The 21,286-nt window shown below is 41.3% G+C and overlaps 4 protein-coding genes and 1 long non-coding RNA gene across 13 annotated transcripts; 3 read left to right on the top strand and 2 right to left on the bottom strand.

Annotated features, from left to right (window-relative positions):
* Window positions 1-20: 20 nt before the first annotated feature.
* On the top strand, window positions 21-1,786 carry LOC137580520 (uncharacterized). The gene has a single exon (XM_068294597.1). The coding sequence runs from the start codon at window positions 97-99 to the stop codon at window positions 1,612-1,614; it is 1,518 nt and encodes a 505-aa protein (XP_068150698.1). The 5' UTR covers window positions 21-96; the 3' UTR covers window positions 1,615-1,786.
* A 267-nt stretch (window positions 1,787-2,053) lies between these two features.
* On the top strand, window positions 2,054-2,901 carry CCDC53 (Coiled-coil domain containing 53). Its single transcript, XM_068295406.1, has 2 exons — window positions 2,054-2,626; window positions 2,693-2,901. Exons 1-2 carry the CDS (start codon window positions 2,130-2,132, stop codon window positions 2,730-2,732), a joined length of 537 nt encoding a protein of 178 aa, XP_068151507.1. The 5' UTR covers window positions 2,054-2,129; the 3' UTR covers window positions 2,733-2,901.
* RpL36A (ribosomal protein L36A) lies at window positions 2,803-3,809 on the bottom strand. The gene is made up of 3 exons (XM_068295407.1): window positions 3,653-3,809; window positions 3,293-3,466; window positions 2,803-3,028 (listed from the first exon to the last, which is right to left on the bottom strand). Exons 1-3 carry the CDS (start codon window positions 3,653-3,655, stop codon window positions 2,891-2,893), a joined length of 315 nt encoding a protein of 104 aa, XP_068151508.1. The 5' UTR covers window positions 3,656-3,809; the 3' UTR covers window positions 2,803-2,890.
* Window positions 3,810-3,928: 119 nt separating this feature from the next.
* On the top strand, window positions 3,929-20,925 carry Megf8 (multiple EGF like domains 8). 7 transcript variants are annotated; one of them, XM_068295402.1, is made up of 6 exons: window positions 3,929-4,079; window positions 9,854-10,396; window positions 10,476-10,892; window positions 11,541-13,469; window positions 13,531-18,331; window positions 18,394-20,925. In XM_068295402.1, the coding sequence occupies exons 2-6, from the start codon at window positions 9,986-9,988 to the stop codon at window positions 19,644-19,646; spliced, it is 8,811 nt and encodes a 2,936-aa protein (XP_068151503.1). In that variant the 5' UTR covers window positions 3,929-4,079; window positions 9,854-9,985; the 3' UTR covers window positions 19,647-20,925. The 7 variants fall into 7 exon arrangements, with proteins under 7 accessions (XP_068151503.1, XP_068151500.1, XP_068151502.1 ...); XM_068295399.1 differs by having other exon boundaries at window positions 3,932-4,133; XM_068295401.1 differs by having other exon boundaries at window positions 3,932-4,147.
* Window positions 4,349-9,575, bottom strand: LOC137581215 (uncharacterized). 3 transcript variants are annotated; one of them, XR_011033105.1, is made up of 4 exons: window positions 9,442-9,575; window positions 9,092-9,339; window positions 6,789-9,036; window positions 4,349-6,729 (listed from the first exon to the last, which is right to left on the bottom strand). It is a non-coding gene; the product is annotated as an uncharacterized lncRNA (long non-coding RNA). The 3 variants fall into 3 exon arrangements; XR_011033104.1 differs by having other exon boundaries at window positions 4,349-6,708; XR_011033103.1 differs by having other exon boundaries at window positions 4,349-9,036.
* Window positions 20,926-21,286: the final 361 nt, after the last annotated feature.

Genomic DNA, 21,286 nt, shown 5'->3' with positions numbered 1-21,286 from the left:
TAACCAGGGTGGCAAGCCAATTAGATGACCAACAACAAAAGCAACAAACAATGAAAAGCAAATAGCAAACAAATCAAAATAAAAGTTAAACAAAACATGCCAGAAAATGCTTTACCAGAGGCAACGCGAGCTGCATTGAGCGGAAGCACATTTGGTCAGCGTCGCGAGGATATCTTTAGACGACTTCAACAAAGTGCTCAACAGATTTCAAAGAATTACGCGGGCTTTGGCAAGGAATTCGCAACGGAGCGAGATGATACTGTGCAGGATTTTTGTGAGGCACTGGAGGATATGCTGGGCTACGGCCTACGCCAAACGATAAATGTAGCAATGACAGCAGCTAGCATTTTTCAAAATATGCAAGAAATCGTAACGGGAGGTATGGGGGTAGTCGTTGGGGGCGGCACTGGAGAGACAACATTTTGGGATTTTTGCCAACAACATTTGACGCCCCATGAAAAACAGCGTTACATGGAACTGAAACAGATCTGGACCAAAACGGGAAGAGGACGAGCTTTCCTTCGATCTACGTTGAATGAAAAACGTCTACAAAGTCATGTTCTTACCTGGTTAAGTGATGAGGAGCAATTAAATCGATATTACACTCCATGGTCCCTATTACTTAACGAGGAGGCAGCGAAAAAATTGCCAGAAATTTTGGATAGCCTTCAGAATGTTGTATTTGCCCTACAGGTGGATACAACAGAATTAAATGCACCCCGACGGACGACTGGAGCGCCTGTGGTCCGTGAAGAACCTATAATTTTTGCTCCTCAGCCAGTCCCAGTAGCTGTGAAACGACGTCAAGAGCGTCCTGTTGAACGTCCCATCGAAGGAGCAAGTTCTACAGAGGATCTGCTTGGCGCATTAAGTCCCAAAGAGGCTCTTGAGGTTCAACAAATTATTTCTAACCAAGCCGTGGACCAGAAGCTAACTATTCCCGACAAAAGTGACCCGAATTGTCCACCCTGTGATCCAATAGGACCTGAACTCGAATTCCTAAAGACACCTTTGCCTGATGTTTATGCCGAAACTGAAGCCTACGAAGATCGTAGCGATACCTCGTCACAATGGAGCAAGTCTTCCTCGTCGGCCAATGTTCTTACCAGCCAGCAATCAGCCTTAGATGATCAATTGCATCGCCTTACCGAACGCTGTGCCCTACTTGAAACTCGTGTGGCCGAATTGAATCTTCAGAATCGACAGCTAATCCGACGCCTAACCAAACAATTTGAAGAATCTGGAATCGATCCAAACTCTTCGTTTTGTTCAAATTTTCTCATAACCATTCCACAAGTGAAACTGACAAAAACACACTACACCTACGAAATTCACATAACAATGCGACAACGTCTCGAACATTGGACTCTGTTTAGGCGGTATAGCGAGTTTAATAAGCTACACAAATCCCTTCTGCGGACTCATCCCAGTGTACATGCTGTGGAGTTTCCGCCCAAGAAACATTTTGGAAACATGAAATTGGTATTTGTCGAGGAACGACGACAGCAATTGCAAATCTATTTGCTCAATCTTGTCGAGACATTACCGCAGGTAGAAAGCTGTAAATCCAAAGAAGAATTGCAAAAATGTTTTCCCTTCTTTCGGGAGAGTTAGCCAATAACCCAAAATTAAATTATAATAAGGCAATTTACGTTATGCTCGAAATGGAGAAGTATTTAATTTGTTTATTATGTTATTGAGAGAGATTTCAATTTGTTTTCTTTACATGTGTAATATTGGAAATGGTCCAAGAATGATATTAAATAAAGTTTAAGTATTTTTTGACGAATAACAATAAAATTAATAGTTTTATATTGCAAATGGGATCTACAGGAATTTGTAAAAAATATAATTAAATAAAAAAAGTGTCATCCTTTATAACAATTTGAAAATTTTTGTAATTTTGACTCATGATGAAATCTTTTTTGCTTCTTAAATTGGGTTTAATTGTTTCAGTAAAAAGCGTCGTTAAACACTTTATGTTACGGCACCCTGTATACGTGTCACGTAAAGTTGAGTTAAAGCGCCACTGTGATTATTTACAAATCTCGGTCACACTATCATATATGTATAAATTTAATTAACTTTTTTTGTAGGCAGTAGTCGGTAATAAACAATAAATAATACAAATGGAGGCAAGTGCTGCAATTACTGGCGATGTGGATAAAACGCAAATACCCCCATTAAATCAAAAGCGTATATTGGCTTTTGTCAATCACTTTTTAATCAGCACCTGTAATTTTCTTAACGAATTTTCGATGGGATGCGAAACAAAATTTGTGCAAATGGAGAGACATTTACAGAAAATCGAAGCTTCATTAGTAATATTGGAAACTAAACTTGCATCCATACCCAGCGACAATGACAACAATAATGAAACAACAAGCACAACGACACCAAAGAAGGAGGAAGGAGAGCTAAACTCTTCAGTCGAGGAAGCAACAGATGAAACTGAAAACGATGAAGAAGACTCCTCTGCTCTGAATGAAGCGGCACCGCCAGTGGGCGTACGAGCTTGCGAGGATACACGCTATAGGAAATTCTTTAAGATGCTTCAGGTGGGCGTGCCTGCTCCAGCTGTGAAGCAAAAAATGCAAACCGAAGGCTTGGAACCTCAGATACTAGAGTGAGATATAGTTTTCATTTTTCTCAACGTTCTTTTCATTGTTAGATTTAAATTTTCGTTTTTCAGTCAGCCGAATCTTTTGCTAGCGGATGGTATGCGTGACTAGGATCTGGAATCCCATGCCTGAATACAGTTGATAGATAAATTGTGATATTTTCTTTTTGTTGACAAAACACTTTTTACGTCTACAAAATTTAATTTGTTTTATTAATAAAACAACTTAAAAACACTTCTTTTATGGGAGAGTTTGGAGCTAGAGTTGGCTTAGAACTGGATCATCTGTCCCTTGCGCTTCTTGTCACCACCCAACTCGAAGTGCTTGCAACGCTTCAATGGAGTCTGCTTGCGGTACTTGCACTCAGTGCATTCCATACGGAGCACGATTTTCTTGGTGGTCTTAGCCTAAAATGGAAAAGAAATAGCATTAGCAAAAATCCAATATTGACTTGATAACATGTTAGGATTTGTTTGAAGCTAGCGGTGAAGTTCATCAAGGTCCAGAAGATTAGATCCCAAATGGATTTATCACCGCTTAGGCCACAATGGTTTTTGATTTAGCCACAGATTGTTCCCACCAAAAAGCCGGATTGCTAACCCTTAAGAGTTAAGCCACAGCAATTTAGTTCTACTAAGGGCTATTATTCCTTGCAGGTGTTGGAAACTAACCTTCTTCCTGAAGATGGGCTTAGTCTGGCCACCGAAACCTTGCTGTTTCCTGTCGTAACGTCTACGACCCTGAGCACCCTTACGCTCCTTGGATTTCTTGTACTGCGTCACTTTGTGCAGCTTGTGGACCTTGCACTTTTTGCAGAAAGTGCGGCGTTGTTTCGGTACATTCACCTAAAAAAGAAATTGATAGTTTTAGTTTTTAGCTTCATTTCCCCGCATGCCATTTGAACTGTGTCAATTTTGAGGTTAGTTTTGGAACAATATCCATTTGTTTTGACGGAACATTTATTATGATGTGGTTTTGACAGTTTCTATTATTTCGGCATTTTCCAATTGATTTGTTTATTGTGCACATACCATTTTTGACGATTTGCACTATTATTTGAATGCAAAAAATTCTAGCAGCACTTTGTCAAACAACGTGTCGGACAACGTACCACACAAAAAAGAACTCAATTTTCCCGATTTACACTAGGGTTGCAAAAATTCGTCTATCGATATACAGAAAATGTAAAGATTACGCTATTGAAGGTCCTAGAGATGAGAGTTATTTTTTTGACAGAAATTTAAAAATATTCATGTTGCATCCCTTGTGGACTTGGTTATTTACCAGCACTGTTAGTTGATTTCCCCCACATCGCTTTGCCAACACTAGACCGCTGCACCGTAAATAAATCGGAGTTTTCTTTTGTCGGTTGAAAACTGTTTTCGTTTAAAGAATTATTCAAAACAATTTCCTTTCAACCTATGGTCACGTCTGTGGCCAGGGTACCGAGTCGCGAATGTAAACACCGATTGTGGTTGCAGTTGCAGATGCAAAAGAAATGGCTTAGTCTCTGTGCGTGCGCGAGTGTGAGTGTGTGTGCGTATGTGTGTTTGTGCTTGTGTGCGAATGTCAATTTGAATTTGCATAAAAAATAAAAAAGCAATTAAAATGCAAAGAATGTACGCCAAGGGACATTACCAAGTGGTCTTCCGAAGCAACAGCTTCAAAGCATAGTGGTGGTACTTTTCAAGTGTGAACATAAAAAAAAAAAAAAAAAAGGCGCAAAATTCAAATCAAATTCCACAGACCAGTGGAAATATTTTTATTTCTTCTTTATACAAGAAATATAATAAGTGTGAATCAAGTGGAATTAATTCTCATCAAAACGGGTAAAACTACCCACAAAAAGATGGCCACCGAGGCCAGGGTGACACCCGCATCCTCGGAACGGTACTCTGCAAAAAGAAGTAAACTTTCCCCGACAACCAAAGCCAAAACAACGGTACACGAAATAGGAATGATTGCAGAAGAAGTTGAAATGGAAGTTGATGTAATAAAGGAACAAAAGGAAAGCGAGGATAATATGAATACACATGACAACGGTACACAGCACGAAAGCAAAAACAATGCCACAAAGGAACTCAACGAATGTATGTATAACAACACACACAAAGGCCCCTACATCGTTTACATAGACAAATTTGACACAAATGCAAGTGAGTCGAAAATGAGAATTCCAATAAATCCCCTAGAGCTAAACGCGGTGTTACTTAGGCTCAAAGTAAAAGACATCCTAACGGTCAATAAAATAGGCTATGGTAGATGTAAAGCTGAGTTCAAGTCAGCAGAGGCAGCAAATAATTTATTAAATTCTGATTTAAAAAAAAACGGTTATGAACCCAAAATACTTAAACACTTTTTATTCAAAACTGGAATTCTATTCCAAATTCCGATACGTTTTTCAGACGCGGAACTAAAAGAGTACATCAGCTCTGCAGTTCCAATTTACGAAATTATACGTGTAAAAAGGAAAGAAAGGGATGTGCTGGTCCCCACGAGTAGGGTTAAGCTTATCTTTAGAGGAAACAATATTCCAACAGAGATAACTTTTCTGTACTCCAAGGTCAAAGTAAATCCCTTTATTCCCTTCAGCCAATGTTTTCGTTGTTTCCGTTTTGGCCATTTCGCTCAGCATTGCAAAGAAAAGCAACAAAAATGCAGCACCTGCTCCCTAGTTCATACAAAAGAACAATCTTGCCCCCAGACAATCTGCATAAACTGCAAAGAAGAACACATTGCCACACACACAGAATGCCCTGCTCGAAAAAGAGAGTTCGCCATACAAAAAGCCATGACTATGGAAAATCTCTCTAGAAACGAGACAAAAATTAAATACCCCGCTCTCTTTCAAAAAACTAGTTCCATAAACACAAACGACCTTACGCTTTTCCCCACCCCACAATGGCAGATTAGCTCTGACAGTAACGCGATCCAAAACAACACACAAGTCGTTGCAGAACATATGCACAAACAGTTGCCCTACAACAAAACAGTCAAAAATACCCAAAATAGAAAAAATGAAGAGAGAAACGCTATGAATACCATGAACAGCTGGAATGCGGTTCTAAGTGATCATAGAATCTCCCTCAATGAAAAATATGTCAACTCCCATGCCAACCATAACGCCAATCTCACCCCCCAGACCTTCCACCTCCAAATCTAACGACAGAGTTTCGGCTCTTGAAACAGCCGAAGACAGTCTATCAGCCTTATCAATGGAAATCTCAAAATTTCTAATAGACCAAAATTCTAATATTATACCCGAAGCCAAAAATTTCCTAGAAGCCCTAAGAAGTAGAATTGCTCAAACCAACTCGAAAATAGATTTACTAAAAATAAATCAAATTTACTAATATTAAATCTTTAGACCATTTCTTCACGCCTTATCTTATTTCCTAAACTTATCTTCTTTTAAGATGAGAATTCTACAATACAACATACAAAGTCTCACGTCAAATAACAATAAACATCTCCTTGAACTCTATCTTATCAAAAACGACATAGATATTGCCATACTCTCCGAAATCTGGATTACTGACAATGCCATGTGTAGCTTAGCTAATTACAATTTTGTTTGTAAGCCCCGCTCTGACGGCTACGGAGGGGTGGGAATTTACCTAAGAAAACATATACGCTTTAAGCAGCTAAACTGTCCGAGTTCTGTAGAAGCAATAGGCATCTGCACAACTAATCTAAAGCACAACATCAGCGTCTTTAGCGTCTATGCACCACAATCCTTAAACAACGATGAATTTGAGGAAGGTTGCAAGGACATAATATCGCTGGCAAATCAATCCACGGGCCTATCGATGATAGGCGGAGACTTAAATGCAAAATCACAGATTTGGGGTAACAGCGTACAAAATCCTAGAGGAAACATCATTGAACAACTACTTTTAAACTCTGGCTTCTTTTGCTTAAACAACGGTAGTCCAACCTACTCTCACACCCCAGCCTACAGCTCAGCATTAGACATCACCCTAGTCAATAAAACTAATTTGCAATATAACTGGACAGCAACGAATTCCAAGATTTCCAACAGCAATCATTTCCCGATCACTATTGAGATAGAGGGAATTTCCTCGTCCTGCAATAGAAAAATAATCAACTATAAAAAGGTAGCTCAAGACTTTGCACAAATTGATATATCCACCTTAGAAAACTTACCATATACCTCAATCGCAATCACATCGCAAAACACAATTAAAGTAGATGCCAAAAATAAATACCTGCCAAAGAAATACTGGGACGAAAACTGTGAAAAACTTTTCAGGATTAGGAACGCGAGCAGACAAAAGTATTATAAATCGAAGCTACATACGGATGCCCTAGAATATCTAAGTAGCAATAAAAAATTAAATAATTATATACGAAAAGCTAGGAAAAACAACATGGACAATCTTGCAGAAACCCTGTCAAACCCTACTACTATAAAAGATTCTTGGAAGATAATTCGCAAACTGAAACTATATAAACAGACAAAACCCTCTAGGGCAGAAACCTCAGTAGAAAACTACGAAGAATTCCTTAATTTAATAGCCTCTACACCCGACACACCTGGTTGCACACAAATATCCGCCCCTGAAGCCAGCCTAGACAACTCAAACAGGGCTAGCTTCTCTAACAACGATCTACTGGCTTTTCTTAAATCGCGTAATCCTCATTCCGCGAAAGGACTAGATAATATCTCGTACAGTATGCTTCTCTCCCTCCCAGCTGCTCAAACCCAAAAACTGGTAAGCCTACTAAATGAAACTTTAGATACCGGCATTATCCCAGATTTTTGGAGAAAAATTAAGGTTGTACCTGTCCCGAAAAAAAAAACCTCGACTCCTCAATCATAACCAACAACCGACCCATCTGCCTTCTAAGCGTAGTCTTTAAATGCCTAGAAGGTTTGATAAAACCCAAAATGGAAGAACACATAGCCAAATACCAAATACTCCCCCCAAGATCTTATGCTTTTAGGAAAAATCACTCCACTTCCCACTGCATTAATGATGTAATCAATAATATAGCGAGCCTCAAAAAGCGGGGTTTCCATGTCACCGCAGCAGTGCTTGACCTGAGCAAAGCTTTCGATGCAGTGAATATTCCCATCCTAGGAAAAAAACTCACTGATCTGGACTTTGAGCAGATACACATCACTTTCATCATCAATTTCCTCCGGAAAAGAGTCCTCTCTATGGGAACGATAGAAAAAACAGTGAGCAAGGGAGTGAGTCAAGGCAGCTGCCTTAGCCCCATCCTTTTCAATATCTACACAGCTGAACTACACAACATCACCGATACACGAAACAGCATCCTATTCCAATATGCTGATGACTTCTTCTTAATAAGCTTCCACAAAAACTTCTTAACAGCCAAAAATAACTTAGAAAATCTAGTCAATAAATTCAGCGAAAAGTGCAATAAAATTAATTTAACCTTTAACCCCAATAAATCATCTGTGATACATTTTAACTTAAGAAGACAACCACTGAATATACTGTGCAATAATTTAGCTTTAAGAGAAGTAGACAAAGTAAAATACCTAGGTAGACTTATTAACGCAAATAACTCCTCTATAGACCACATTAAAAAAACCATAGCAAACTCTAACCAGACAAATATGTTCTTACAAATGCTGAGTGGATGTCGTTTCGGAACACACCCCACTAAGTCTTTATTACACTATAAGGCATTCATAAGGCCAAAATATGAATATGCCTGTACGTCTTTCGCTAATATATCTAAGTCAGTCATGTCCGCCATCAACGCCCATGCCAATTTCCACCTCAGAAAAGCACTGGGTCTCATAAGATCTACTCCAGTCAATATAATTTACCATCTGGCAGCTGAGCTCCCTCCTGAATTTAGAATTAAATTCGCCACAGCGAAGGAGCTAGCAAAAATCTTCGCCTACGGGCTACCAGCGGCCTCTCTCCTTAACAGCCCCTTCTCACCCACAAACACAAGCTACGGCAGAGTGTACAATGAGTTTAAACATATCTTAGACAGAATTACCCCAGTAAATTCCCTTCCTGCCTCCACTAGAAAAATCTCATTCTATACAAACTTCTTTAAGAACACGGCCAGAAACAAGAAAGAAGCTAACAAAGACATTGTGCGTGCACTTCTAAGAGAAAAAACTAACAAACTCCTCTCCCACAACTATGAGCTGATCTACACTGATGGCTCCGTATCTGAAAATTACACAGGCAGCGCATTTGTACATAGACAATCAAACACCATTCAAAGCTTCTACACCAACAGAACGCTGTCCTCACTGACCTCTGAACTCACTGCCTTAGAGAAAGCCATAGACTTTGCAATACTCAAATGCATGCACAAAGTAGCCATTCTAACCGATAGCTTAGGATCTATACAAACGCTTATTAACCCGCACTCTAACAATTGTATATCACGAAGAATCCTGGAAAAGATTGAAAACAGTTATTACATAACATCAGTTGAGCTTCACCACATACCCAGCCATGCCAACATTTTAGAGAACGATTTGGCAGATACCGCTGCCAAAAACGCCAGACTTGAAGGCACATACATACAAGTCAGCTGGACCCTCAATGACGCCATCAACCATATGCTAAACTGCATTAAATTAGAATGGGAGAGAAAATATAGTACCTTCTGCATTGAACGCAATAAAGGTTACTGTCTTCTTTTCCCATATGTCAAGCCGCATCCTTGGTTCCACAAGATGAATGCTTTCGGAAGACTAGAAACAAAACAATTGAACAGAATAATAAGTGGACACGCCTTCGATAAAAACACCTTGGCAAAAATGAATGTCTTTAACGACGCATTATGCGATACTTGCAACACCGTTGAGGATATCTCCCATGTTCTACTGAAATGCACCAAATTCGCTCACATTAGAAGAGATTATCCTACTTTGTTAAAATACCAGGACATATATCGTCTCCTCGCTAACGAACCAGTTGATAACTACATATCGATAACACGATTCACACATGCCACTAACATCGATCTCTAATTTTGCACGAAACAACACAAATTCACCACTCACACATACCACACTTCCATCATCGATTCACATACATATCACTATACACACACACACACATACACACTCACCATTATCATTCACACACGTACACAACTAACCGCATGTGTCTTCACCATCCAATAATATATCCATCGAAAACATATCGATATATCTCTGCGATACTAAACTAAAAAGAAAACAAAAACAAATACATTTCTTGCAGATTTGCTCCAGAAGTTACATTGAAATTTTTCACACATTCGCTGTGGCGTTAACCCGTTCGATACGGGAAGGCCAAATAATCCTTCCATAAATTACATGGAAGTAACTTAATATAAAAAAAAAAAAAAAAAGAATGTACGCCACTCTGCGGCTGGCAACCTTGACTTTCTGGATATTAATCGTTACCCAAACTCAGCGATTGCCGTTAGCATCATCGCTGCCAGCAGCGGCTCCCTTATCACCATTGTCATTATCATCTTCTTCAGCTGCTCCCTGCGATAGGAGTCGAAAAGTTTTCACCGATCCCTATGGCGAAATTAGCGATGGCCCACCCAGTCGCAATTATACACAAGATTCACATTGCGAGTGGCTGATCAAGGCTCGAAATGACAGCCAATTCATCACGCTCACATTCCATAGCATGGGCACAGAGTGCTCCTATGATTATATCTATGTGTACGATGGGGATTCGTTCAACTCGACGCTGCTGGGAAGCTTCAGTGGACGCACTCAGCCCCAACGTTTGGTGGCCAGGAGTGGAAGTGTAAGTAAACGAAGGGATTGAGACGGGGTCTCTTTTGTTTAATTTTTTATTCATTTTCAAATTATTATTTACTTTTTAGATGCTGATCCTCATGTATAGCGATACGAATTATGTTTTGGATGGCTTCCGAGCCTCTTATTACATATCCAACTGTCTGAATAATTGTCACAATCATGGCAAATGTGTGGGCCATCAGTGTGTATGCCATGGCGAATGGGTTGGCCCAGACTGCGAGGATGAGGCCTGTCCCCAGAAATGTGGCGAAAATCAAGGACGCGGCAAATGTCAGAAGAGCATATGCCATTGCTCTTATGGCTGGAGTGGCAGATTGTGCGATCTAAGCGATTCACCAGCTGGCAGTAGTTGGCGCTGGCTGGCCACGGATGCTGAAGGCATGACACCTCGAGCTGCTCACACAGCTGTCTATATGGATGATGAGGATGCACTCTATGTGTTTGGCGGTTATGATCTGAATCATGTGATTACCACTCTGCAGGTATGACTCATTATTTACACTCACCAATTTCGGTGAACTCATTGAGAACACCTCATTAATTGAAAGTAAATAACTTTTAAAATGTTTTAATTAATTACAATTAGAGGCGGAAAGTTTCACTTATTTCACTTGCTAATTGACTGTATTTCATAGGATTAGATACTCCTTCACGTTAAGTTCAAGTTTTAAATGACAAATCAATCCTATACTCACTACATTGAATCTTTTATGGGGCTAAGTTATAATTCATGTAAAAAATTGACATTAGATAGAATGAATCCCCGACAATTTATTATTATTATTAGGTCTAGTCCATAGAAAGTTAAGACCAGAGTAAAAAGCAACGTTAAAATGTTTTCTGCTTAATTGTTTTCAGAAAAATTTACTTTAAGGAGATTATTTTTGTTTTTTTAGTTTAAATTATCTTTTTGAAAATATCGTCCCAAAAAAGTTTTTTCAACTTCGAAATATCACGTCTTTTGTGAGGCAATGTTTGTTTGAAAAGTTCTAAACCGATTTTCTAAAAAGAAGTGTCATCGACGGAAATGGTCCTGAACTGATTCACAAATAATCTTTTAACTTAACAAATACACATTAAAAAATTTTAATTAAAAAATAAAAAAACTATAATTTGTTTTTCTCCCACAGATTTATCGTTTCAGCTCCAGTCAATGGGAAGATGAATGGGGTATTCCTCTTCAGAGTCGACGGCATTTCTATCATCCCCATAAAATCGATCATACCCTGCTCAAGGCGGTGCTGCAGCATAAAAACGAAGATGAAGCCAAACTATGGGGATTAAACAGCGATGTTAGCTTCTTTCGCAACATTTTGTACACATTGGCGGAATCGAATTTACATCAGCGTCGTACCCGATCTTCATTGCCATTGACCATAGTTAATGCGAATTCCACGGACGAAGAATTAAATGAATATCTTGAGGATATACTGGATGATGTGGTTACGGGTCCTCCAGGACGATATGGTCATGCTGCTGATCGTGTGCCTGGCGGTTTTGTTATCTTTGGTGGTAAACATGCTAATGGTAGTTTCTACAATGATCTCTGGCTCTATAATAATACTGTGAGTGGCACAAAATGGAAACAGATGGCCATGGGATCACAGTTGAAGCCACCTCCTTTGGCTAGGCACACACTGAACACAGCTGGCGATAATCATTTGTATCTATTCGGTGGCAGTTTAGAGACTGGGGAATTCTCCTCGAGCATCTATCGTATCGAATTGCCCTTGACGGAGGATTCACAATGGGAACTCGTTCAACCAAGAGGTGGCAAGACGTTGGATGTCCGTTTAGCTGCCCATTCCACTGTGTATTACAAGGGAACAAACTCATTGATTGTTTTTGGTGGCATTATGACCAGTTTGGCGCGATTTTCCAAGCTATCGGATAGAATATTTGCCTTCCAATTGGATCAACAGCATTGGACAGAGATTCTATATCCACGTACAGCGTTAAGGGATACGAATATTCCAAGGGAGAGAGCTTTTCACACGGCTACCATATCGGGCAACTATATGATTGTATTTGGCGGCTATACCCATCGTCATAACAAGGATGAAATCTGTTATGATAATCAAATGTATTGGTATCATTTAAGTTGTCACATTTGGATTAATCAAGTGGTCTCCGAGGATGATAGTTTGTATCCCAAAAGGCAGGGTGTCTTTGCCCAGGCAGCTGCATTGCGTCGCAATCATACCCTACTCATTGTGGGCGGCTATCATGGCAATGTGAATGCTGATCTCTTTGCCTACGAATTGCCCCAGGTGTTACGTGTGGAGAATAAGCTATATAATCCCGAGATGTCATGTCGTTTGCATTCTTCACACACAGCTTGCCTCTCGAATCCCGAGTGTGGTTGGTGTTCCGCTGATAGCAGTTGCTATGGGCGAACAATTGGAGCCAATTGTACTACAAATCTGCAGACAACACGTTGCCCTGGCATTTGTCCTTCTCTAGGGGATTGTCATTCTTGTCTCGTGCATGGCAGTCGCTGGAGTGGCGATGTTAGTGATTCATCATCGGCAGCCTTTTCAGTGGCTACCAAATTGGGACTCAACGAATGCACTTGGTGTGTCCAAAATGCACGCTGTCATCATCGTGATGACAATTATGGCGTCTGTGGTGATAGCTCAGGATGGTGGGGCGCACAGGGCACTGAAATACGACAACCAACTCTCTGTACAAGCCACGATCGTCGTCCGGGACTCACGTATATCAAGTATCATTTTCCCATCAATATGACCATGCCCGACTATGTTGGCATTGTGAATGCTACCATGGTGGATTTTGCTGCACCGCCACCAACAACACATTTTGAACAGAAATTGGAGGGAGAAATGTTGGCACGTCTTTTGGGTTTCGTTCGCCCACAACCTCAATGGAATAATTCAGCTATACGTGTTTGCTCCAGCTATTCATCGGCCGTTTTAAGAGCTGGCTTGGGTCTGAATCTTGATGGACTGACCAATGTTACGGCCCAAAATTCAAATCAATCGTATTGCAGTAATGTCCCTTTGCCCAGCATTGATCAGCCGTTTCTTATAGATTTTCAGGTAAGTTTACAGATTCCCACTAAGACAGGATTTCCATTACAATTAAGACTTATTTTTTCAGGCCCGTCGTCGCATTGGCTTAAATCAAATCTACAATAACTATCGAGCTAAAATGGAATTGCAACATTTGCATGCTGGTCAATTGAATGCTTTTACTTTTGAATACTTGGAACCGTATTATTCTGGTGATTGTACACAATATTTCAACTGTTTGTATTGCCTAACAGATGCCTCCTGTTCGTGGTGTCCGTTGACAGCCAAATGTCATTTGAAGTCGGTAAATGAGAGTGAGGTTTGTGTGCGTCGAGAGGAGGAGGCGATGCATTGGGCCTATCTCATTAGTCAGCCAAGTCAGTGTGCCAATTGCTCGAATTATGTGAGTTGTGAGGCTTGTGCCGGCAGCGGAGAATGTGAATGGTGGACCGAGGATGCACGCTGCGGTCGTTTGGGTAAATCAAATGGCAGTGTACGCGCCATAGCCGAATGTCCGAGATCATGCCGCGAACGTCAGGGCTGCCAGGAATGCTTGGGTGAACGCGGACGTTGCGTCTGGTGTGAGGCAAGTCAACAATGTTTCAGTTTCTCTGTCTACACGAGTGAATATCAATTTGGAATGTGCCGCGAATGGATGGATCAGGTGGTGCCCAGACAGCCACAGCAGCAACAGCATCAGCAAACACAATCCCCAGCCGATTTTCTACCCCAACAGCAATGTAAATCCTGTGAACAGCATCGCAATTGCTCCTCTTGTCTGCGTACTTTAAGTTGTGGCTGGTGTTTCGACCGCGATAATCCCATTGAGGGTCTCTGCATGCAGGGCGATTTTAGCTACAGTTCCGGTAACTGTTCACTCGCCTTGAACAGCTCCAGCCAACATGATGCCGAATGGGCATATGCCCAGTGCCCGGATGTAGATGAATGTGGTCTGGGCTTGCATGATTGTCACAAGGAGGCCAAGTGCACGAATACTCAAGGCAGCTACAATTGCCATTGTCGCCGTGGCTTCGTGGGCGATGGACGCTTTAGTTGCCAGAGGACTTGCTATGAATTCTGTCAGAATGGACATTGCTCTGGGCCACCGGACTACATCTGCCGTTGTAATCTAGGATGGACAGGCAGCGATTGTAGTTTGAATTGTGGCTGCAATAATCATTCCACATGTACGGAGCGACAGGGTAAATGTGATCAATGTCAGGCCTGGACTGAGGGTGAACGCTGTGAAAGATGTCGCCAGGGCAGCTTCGGTAATGCCACCTCCACGCAGGGCTGTCATCCCTGTGAGTGTAATGGTCACGGCAATCAGGATTTGGGCATTTGTAATGTCAGCAATGGGGAATGCTATTGCAAAGATAATACCCAAGGACTCAAGTGTGACAAATGTGCACCCGGCTATTATGGTGTTCCCCTAGATGGTGGTCAGTGTTATTATCAATGTGAATCACGTGGCATTTTAACTGGCATTGGGCGCAGTGCCATTGGCTCGTATCAATCGTATCGTTCCCCTTGGGGTGCCAGCATCGAGGTGCGCGAATGTCTTTGGATCCTGCAACCGAAAATCTTACAAGCCGAGAAATCTTTACTTCAATTGGAATTTCAATGGCAAACTCTTGTAATGGATTGCGATGAGAATGCTGTCTATATCTACGATAGTTTACCAGATCTTACGGGTGCTGCCCAGCAGAACCAATTGCTGGCTGTAATCTGTTCACCCTACAGTTCGGCACGCATCATTGAGGCACGTTCGAGTCATGTCACCGTCTACTATAAACAGGGTAGCGAACGTCGTCATTTTGGTTTCAATGCTTTGTATTCGGTGAAAAATTGTGCGGCCGGCAGTTGCTTGCCTCCGCATGTTTGTGATTCCCAGCAGAGATGTGTGTGTCCGGCTGGTTATGTGGGCGCCCGCTGCGAAGTGGAAATCTGTCCGAGTAATTGTAATGCCAAGCGAATGCAAGGCTACTGTGACATGGAGTATGGACGTTGTATTTGCAGTAATGGCAGCTATGCTGGCTCGGATTGTGGCACTCTGGTGCAGAGGAATCATTTGGTTCTCACTGAGCTCTTTAATACACAACTTTTGTCCGAGGCATTTGAACACTTGCGAAAGACAATTCCCCGTTTCGGTCACTCAGTGAATGCGGATCGTCGCGGCTCGCTTTGGATGTTTGGTGGCTATTCACCCAGTCATGGACCACTCAATGATTTCCGGCAATTCGACACTAAAAATGGCACATGGCTGCAAGTTACAGTGGAATCATCCACTCCAGAAGATCGTATGCCCTTGGGACGTTATTTTCATGCCGCTGAAATATTTGTGAAAAAGCAAATAATCTATATATATGGTGGCATTGGTCAGGACTCACGTTTGCTTAAGGATTTCTGGATGTTCTCCATACAAAATCAACGTTGGAGTCAAATTGCTGTGGAGATTGAGTCCTCATCGAGGGGTGAATTGCCACCAGCTTTAGCTGGTCACACGCTTACCCATTTGAGGTACCAAGATCACGAGAGTCTCATCCTCTTGGGTGGCTTAACGCTCAACAAATCACGTCCGTTGGAGCTATGGGAATATAATTTAGATTCCGGCCAATGGCAAGAGTTGGCCGCTCTGGGAGCTCGCATGCCTGTTCTATATGGTCATAGCTCGGTATATCATGCTGAGACGCATAGTGTGTATGTCTTTGGTGGTTATGCCACGGAGCCGCAGAATCTTCTATATGCCCTGGATTTGAATAAATTGAGTTGGACGGAATTGCCAAGTTTTCGAGAGCTGAATGCTCCATCGACTCTAATGCCGCGTGCAAGATATTTTCATTCAGCCGTTAGTACGGATCATTATATGGTTGTCTATGGTGGACGTACCAAGCCGTATAATGCCAGTGATGTTCTAATTGCCTATGTCTATGCCTGTAACCAGTGGGTACGTCTGACAGAGGATGTGGAACTTATTGGACGTCTACCGCCTGCTAGTTATGCTGAAGATATGGCCATTGATACGGATACGGGTGCAATTTACGTTATTGGCGGCTGGGATGGCAGTTCAACGCATAATCATGTGACCAGAATAACCATGCCCGAGGACATTTGCCAGTTGTGGAGCAGCGGCAAGTATTTATGTCGACATTATATGGGTTGTAGCTTCTGTACCATACAGAATACGTACAGCAGCAATTCGCATTGCTTTACCCAGGGACGAGTGCCGTGTGCCAACCACAATGGCACTCTGGTGGTCAATAATGGAGCAGCCTGTTCGGACGCCTGGATGGCTAGTCGGAATTGTTCCAGTTTCGGCAGTTGTAGTGCGTGCTTAGCCTCTTGGCCCACTCATCAGGAATTGGCACCGGTTTGCCAATGGTGCGATGATTGCGGCATACGAGGAAGATGCGTTCCAGCTGGAGTGGATTGTGGACGCAGCAGTGACTGGTGTCACAATCAATTGAGTGTTGGGGTCCTAGGTTTGTGCCCGCTTCCGCAATGCTATCAACTGGGATGCGAAACGTGTATGCTGCAGCCGCAATGCAATTGGGCACGCAACGAATTGGGTTTGGTGGAATGTATATCCAAGGAATTGGTAGAGAAGAATCAATATGCCTTAGTGGAGCAATGCTCCCCACCATGTCACACGCATACGAATTGTACTTCATGTCTGGCAGTGGGACAAGATCTCAAGGATTGCAAATGGTCAACCATGTTGAATTCTTGCATTTCGCCAAGTTCTCAACCACTCCTCTGTGCTGGCGGCGTCTGTGGTCTTGTCTTGGAGTCAAATGAGTTGGAACGTTGTCCGGAACCTTGTCATGTTTATGGTAAATGTTCCGATTGCCTGCAGCATGCCCATTGCGGTTGGTGTGCCCGTGAGGGTTACAATGGTGACGGCATTTGCACTGAGGGCGCCTTGGAACACAAAAGAGAATATCCATCCGGGTCGACATGTGATCTAATCTATGCTTCCTGGCGCAACGATTCGGAACCATTGAGTCATGCTGATGTTGTGTCTTGGCATTATGTTCAATGTCCTGCCGAGAATGAATGTATTAATGGTCATCATAGTTGTGATGCCATATCGGAGCAATGCATCGATCTGGATTCCGCTGAAGGCTACAAATGCACCTGTGCCCAGGGCTATCGGGATGAGCAGGGCATTTGTTCGCCCGTCTGTCATCAGGGTTGTGTACGCGGCAATTGCATTAAACCGGATATGTGTCAATGTGATTTCGGTTATGTGGGATCAAATTGTAGCATCCAATGTCTGTGCAATGGTCATTCCGATTGTGAATCGAGCAGTTTGCTGGACAATTGTCTCCAATGTCATAATCACACAATGGGAGCCCAGTGTGAAAAATGTCAACCCCTTTTCGTGGGTGACCCTCGTGATGGTCACTCGTGTCAACCGTGTTTGGACTATTGCAATGGTCATTCCGATGTTTGTGTGGCCTATGATGCCGATCCGGCTGTATTTAATATGACACGTTCCGAATTGGAGCGCATATTGCCCGAAGGACCGACCCATAATGCCACTTGCTTGCGTTGCAGCAATCACACGGCCGGTGATCGTTGTGATAGCTGTCTCCAGGGCTATTTTCGTGGCAGTGAGGACTTGCAGAAGCCATGTCGTCTCTGTCAGTGTCATGGCCATGGTAATGTTTGTGATCCTGTGACTGGGGAGAAATGCAATTGCGCCAACAATACGGAAAGTGATGCCACTTGCACAGCGGGCGGTGGAAAGAACTCCGCACAACTTTGCTGGAGTGTACAATGCTCCAAGTGTCGGGATTCGTATGCCGGCAATCCCACCGATGGCCATCAATGTTACAAACAAATCACCGTCGAGTCGCGCATGTGCTTCGATGCCAAGCCCATAGGTGAGTAACCACATAGATCATGCATTTTCAATTAAATAATACAAGTTTCTGTGTCCTTTCAGAGGAATGCAAATCGAAACCAGCTGCCCTAAAGCCTGGCCAGACTGTCTTCTTTGTCATTCAGCCCAGATTCATGAACGTGGACATTAGGATAATAATCGATGTGACCCAGGGTGAATTGGATGTTTTTATGTCACCGCAAGATGATTCATTCATTGTGGAAACAAATGAAACTAGCGGCTATCATGATATATTCCTAGACAATCGTTACAACTGGGGCCCGAAAATGAAACGAGATCATCCACTTAATATTGCCTTGCCACGACATGATAATGCCACAATACAAAAGCTATTCACTCCGGAGCGTCGCATCAGTGGCTTGGGCAGCGGAGGCGGTGGCGAGCGCATCGATCGTGGTGATAGAGGTTCCAGCTCATATTATATACCTCAATTGCAGGATTGCAAGAGTCATGGCGGTCACAGTTTCATTGTCAAGGATCAACATGCAAAGGACTTGAGCACGCATGTAACTCTGAATCAATGTAATACTTTGTTGCGCCTATTTGGCTTGAAGAATCGTTTGGTCTTGACATTACCGCAACATGCTCACAATTTGAGTGCCACACGATTTTTTATTGCATTACGTGCCAGTTCTGGTCCAGAGCCGAGTTATGGTTCGGTAGTCTTTCGTCAGGATCAATTGCACATTGATCTGTTTGTATTTTTCTCGGTGTTCTTTTCCTGCTTTTTCCTCTTCCTGGCCGTTTGTGTTATCGTGTGGAAGGTTAAGCAGGCAGCTGATTTGAGACGAGCTCGACGGCAACATGTCGTTGAGATGCTACATCTGGCGAAACGACCATTTGCTCAGATATTCCTTGCTTCCACCTCCGGATTGGATATTGAGAGTCCTCAGCCAGCCACCAGCAGCACTAGTACGTCAACAACAACGCGTGCCATGCGTCAAAGAGCACGTCAAGCTTTGCTAATGCAACAGGAGCAAGGAACAGAATTGCATCAAATTCAACCGCAGCAGCAGCAACATCACCATCATCAACATCATCATCATCACCATCATCATACGCATCATAGCAATCGGCGTTTAGCCACTGACATTATGCTGGTGGCCATTGAACCAACTTATGATAATCTCGCGGCAGTTGGAACCGTTTTTGTCAGTCTACCCGGACGTTCACGAGCTCCATTGAGCATTGCAATGGGCTCGACATTGATTGCCTACCCACGGCAATATCCACTCAATGCGCGACATTTTATGCGTGCCCAACGACATGGACATGTGGGTCATCATCAAGCCTAAAGAACAAACAGACACACACACACACATTACACACTGGCCAAAATAGTAAATTATATATACATATATACATACTAGTATATATGTGTATAGATTAGGTAATTTTTTGTACATACCCTTTTTAGATAACGAAGTCATGAAAAACTAAACAAAAAAAATAATTGTACTACAAATTACCACTTACATTACTTCCATATTATATATGTATATATTTACATACCGGGGTTATGCCATGATAATTTTACATCAATCAAATGCAGATTTGTGATTAGTTTGACGGATCATAAATAAATATAACCCCCGTATATAAAGTACTTATATAATTATATAACTAAATATACAGGAATGCAGATAAATGTTAGTTAAAGTTAAGACGAATTTTCAACTGAAAACCCCGATATATGTCTCGAATTTGAAAACGATATTTGAAACTAAAGTATTTACGTTTAGCCCAGTGCATAAAATAACCAAGTGAAAAGAAGAGGAAAACGAAACACAAACAGGCGAATGGCAAATTGAAAAACTGAGAAACACAATAGGAATTTAAAATAATAAACATATACATAAGATGTAAGCAAGTCAATTTTATAAAACAAAGGAAAAACAAAACAACTTTTGTGTGCATTTTGTAATAGATAAAGCCAATGCCGCACAGTAAGCAAAAACAAAAGCCATAGCAATCAAAGCAACAAATGAAACAAAGCAAAGCAAACATACGGCAGCTTAAGTAACAACAAACAAAAATACGTATTATATATAGTACTTATATATTGAATGTGTCATAGCATTAGATGTTGATCCATCATACAAAACTTAAGTGGGTTGTCTTTAAATTACTAATATTTCTCCAACTTTATTTCAATTCAATTATTATTATTATAATTCCTTTTTTTTTTTTTTTTTTTTTACTCTCTTTTTTGTGTTGGAGTGTATAAAGTATTATTATAATGATGATGAGATGATGATGATGTTAAAAAATAATCCTGATCAATGAATGAATGATAATATTCGGTGATGATGAATGATATTCCTTTAATGTATAAATATATTTTCTGGTGGTTAGTAATTGCTCAATTAGTTTTGCACCTTTTTCTGCACCTATGTACCTATTAATTTAAGAAAAATACGAAACTACATATATCTACATATATATCTAAATATATATTTTATATTGTGTAATACTATTCAATATTTTCGCCAAACACTCGTTATGTTTACACACTCACTCACACAAACACACAGGAAAGAAAAGACAACTTAAGTCGAGAAAATCGAACAAAAACTATAATTTCAAACGTGATTTCTAAACATAGCAGGCTGCAAACAAAATATTAACATTTAAAAGAATCTCACTTTGTCAAGTCAAAGTATTAAATTTTAATTGTAGTGATTGATTTGCAGCCCTATCAAGAAGCAACTACTAAAATCTCACAAACTCTGTCGTTCTCTCTCAATCTCTCTCTGTGTAACCATATGGTTGTAACAAATTAAATTCTATTACTATATATTGATTTAGTTAAGGAATTGCATATGTAAAATCTGTATCTCACACTTATTAATTTTATGTGGTATTTTTTTGTGTTTACAAAACTTTAGTGAAATTTTTTAGAACTGATTGTACATTTTTTAAAATTATACAAAGA

Source organism: Drosophila tropicalis, unplaced genomic scaffold, assembly GCF_018151085.1.
Source record: "Drosophila tropicalis isolate 14030-0801.00 unplaced genomic scaffold, ASM1815108v1 contig_845, whole genome shotgun sequence".
In the NCBI taxonomy this organism is placed as follows: Eukaryota; Metazoa; Arthropoda; class Insecta; order Diptera; family Drosophilidae; genus Drosophila; species Drosophila tropicalis.
Note: the sequence above shows the minus strand (reverse complement) of the source record. Positions and strands in the feature narration are given on the sequence as shown.

Coding starts and splice junctions, on each gene's coding strand:
- CCDC53 (XM_068295406.1), top strand. CDS start 2,130: ATGGAGGCAAGTGCTGCAATTACTGGCGATGTGGATAAAACGCAAATA. Junction 2,627..2,692: donor TTGGAACCTCAGATACTAGA/GTGAGATATAGT, acceptor TTCGTTTTTCAG/TCAGCCGAATCTTTTGCTAG.
- Megf8 (XM_068295402.1), top strand. CDS start 9,986: ATGTACGCCACTCTGCGGCTGGCAACCTTGACTTTCTGGATATTAATC. Junction 10,893..11,540: donor ATGTGATTACCACTCTGCAG/GTATGACTCATT, acceptor TTTCTCCCACAG/ATTTATCGTTTCAGCTCCAG. Junction 13,470..13,530: donor CGTTTCTTATAGATTTTCAG/GTAAGTTTACAG, acceptor TTATTTTTTCAG/GCCCGTCGTCGCATTGGCTT.
- LOC137580520 (XM_068294597.1), top strand. CDS start 97: ATGCCAGAAAATGCTTTACCAGAGGCAACGCGAGCTGCATTGAGCGGA.
- RpL36A (XM_068295407.1), bottom strand. Junction 3,029..3,292: donor AGCCCATCTTCAGGAAGAAG/GTTAGTTTCCAA, acceptor TTTCCATTTTAG/GCTAAGACCACCAAGAAAAT.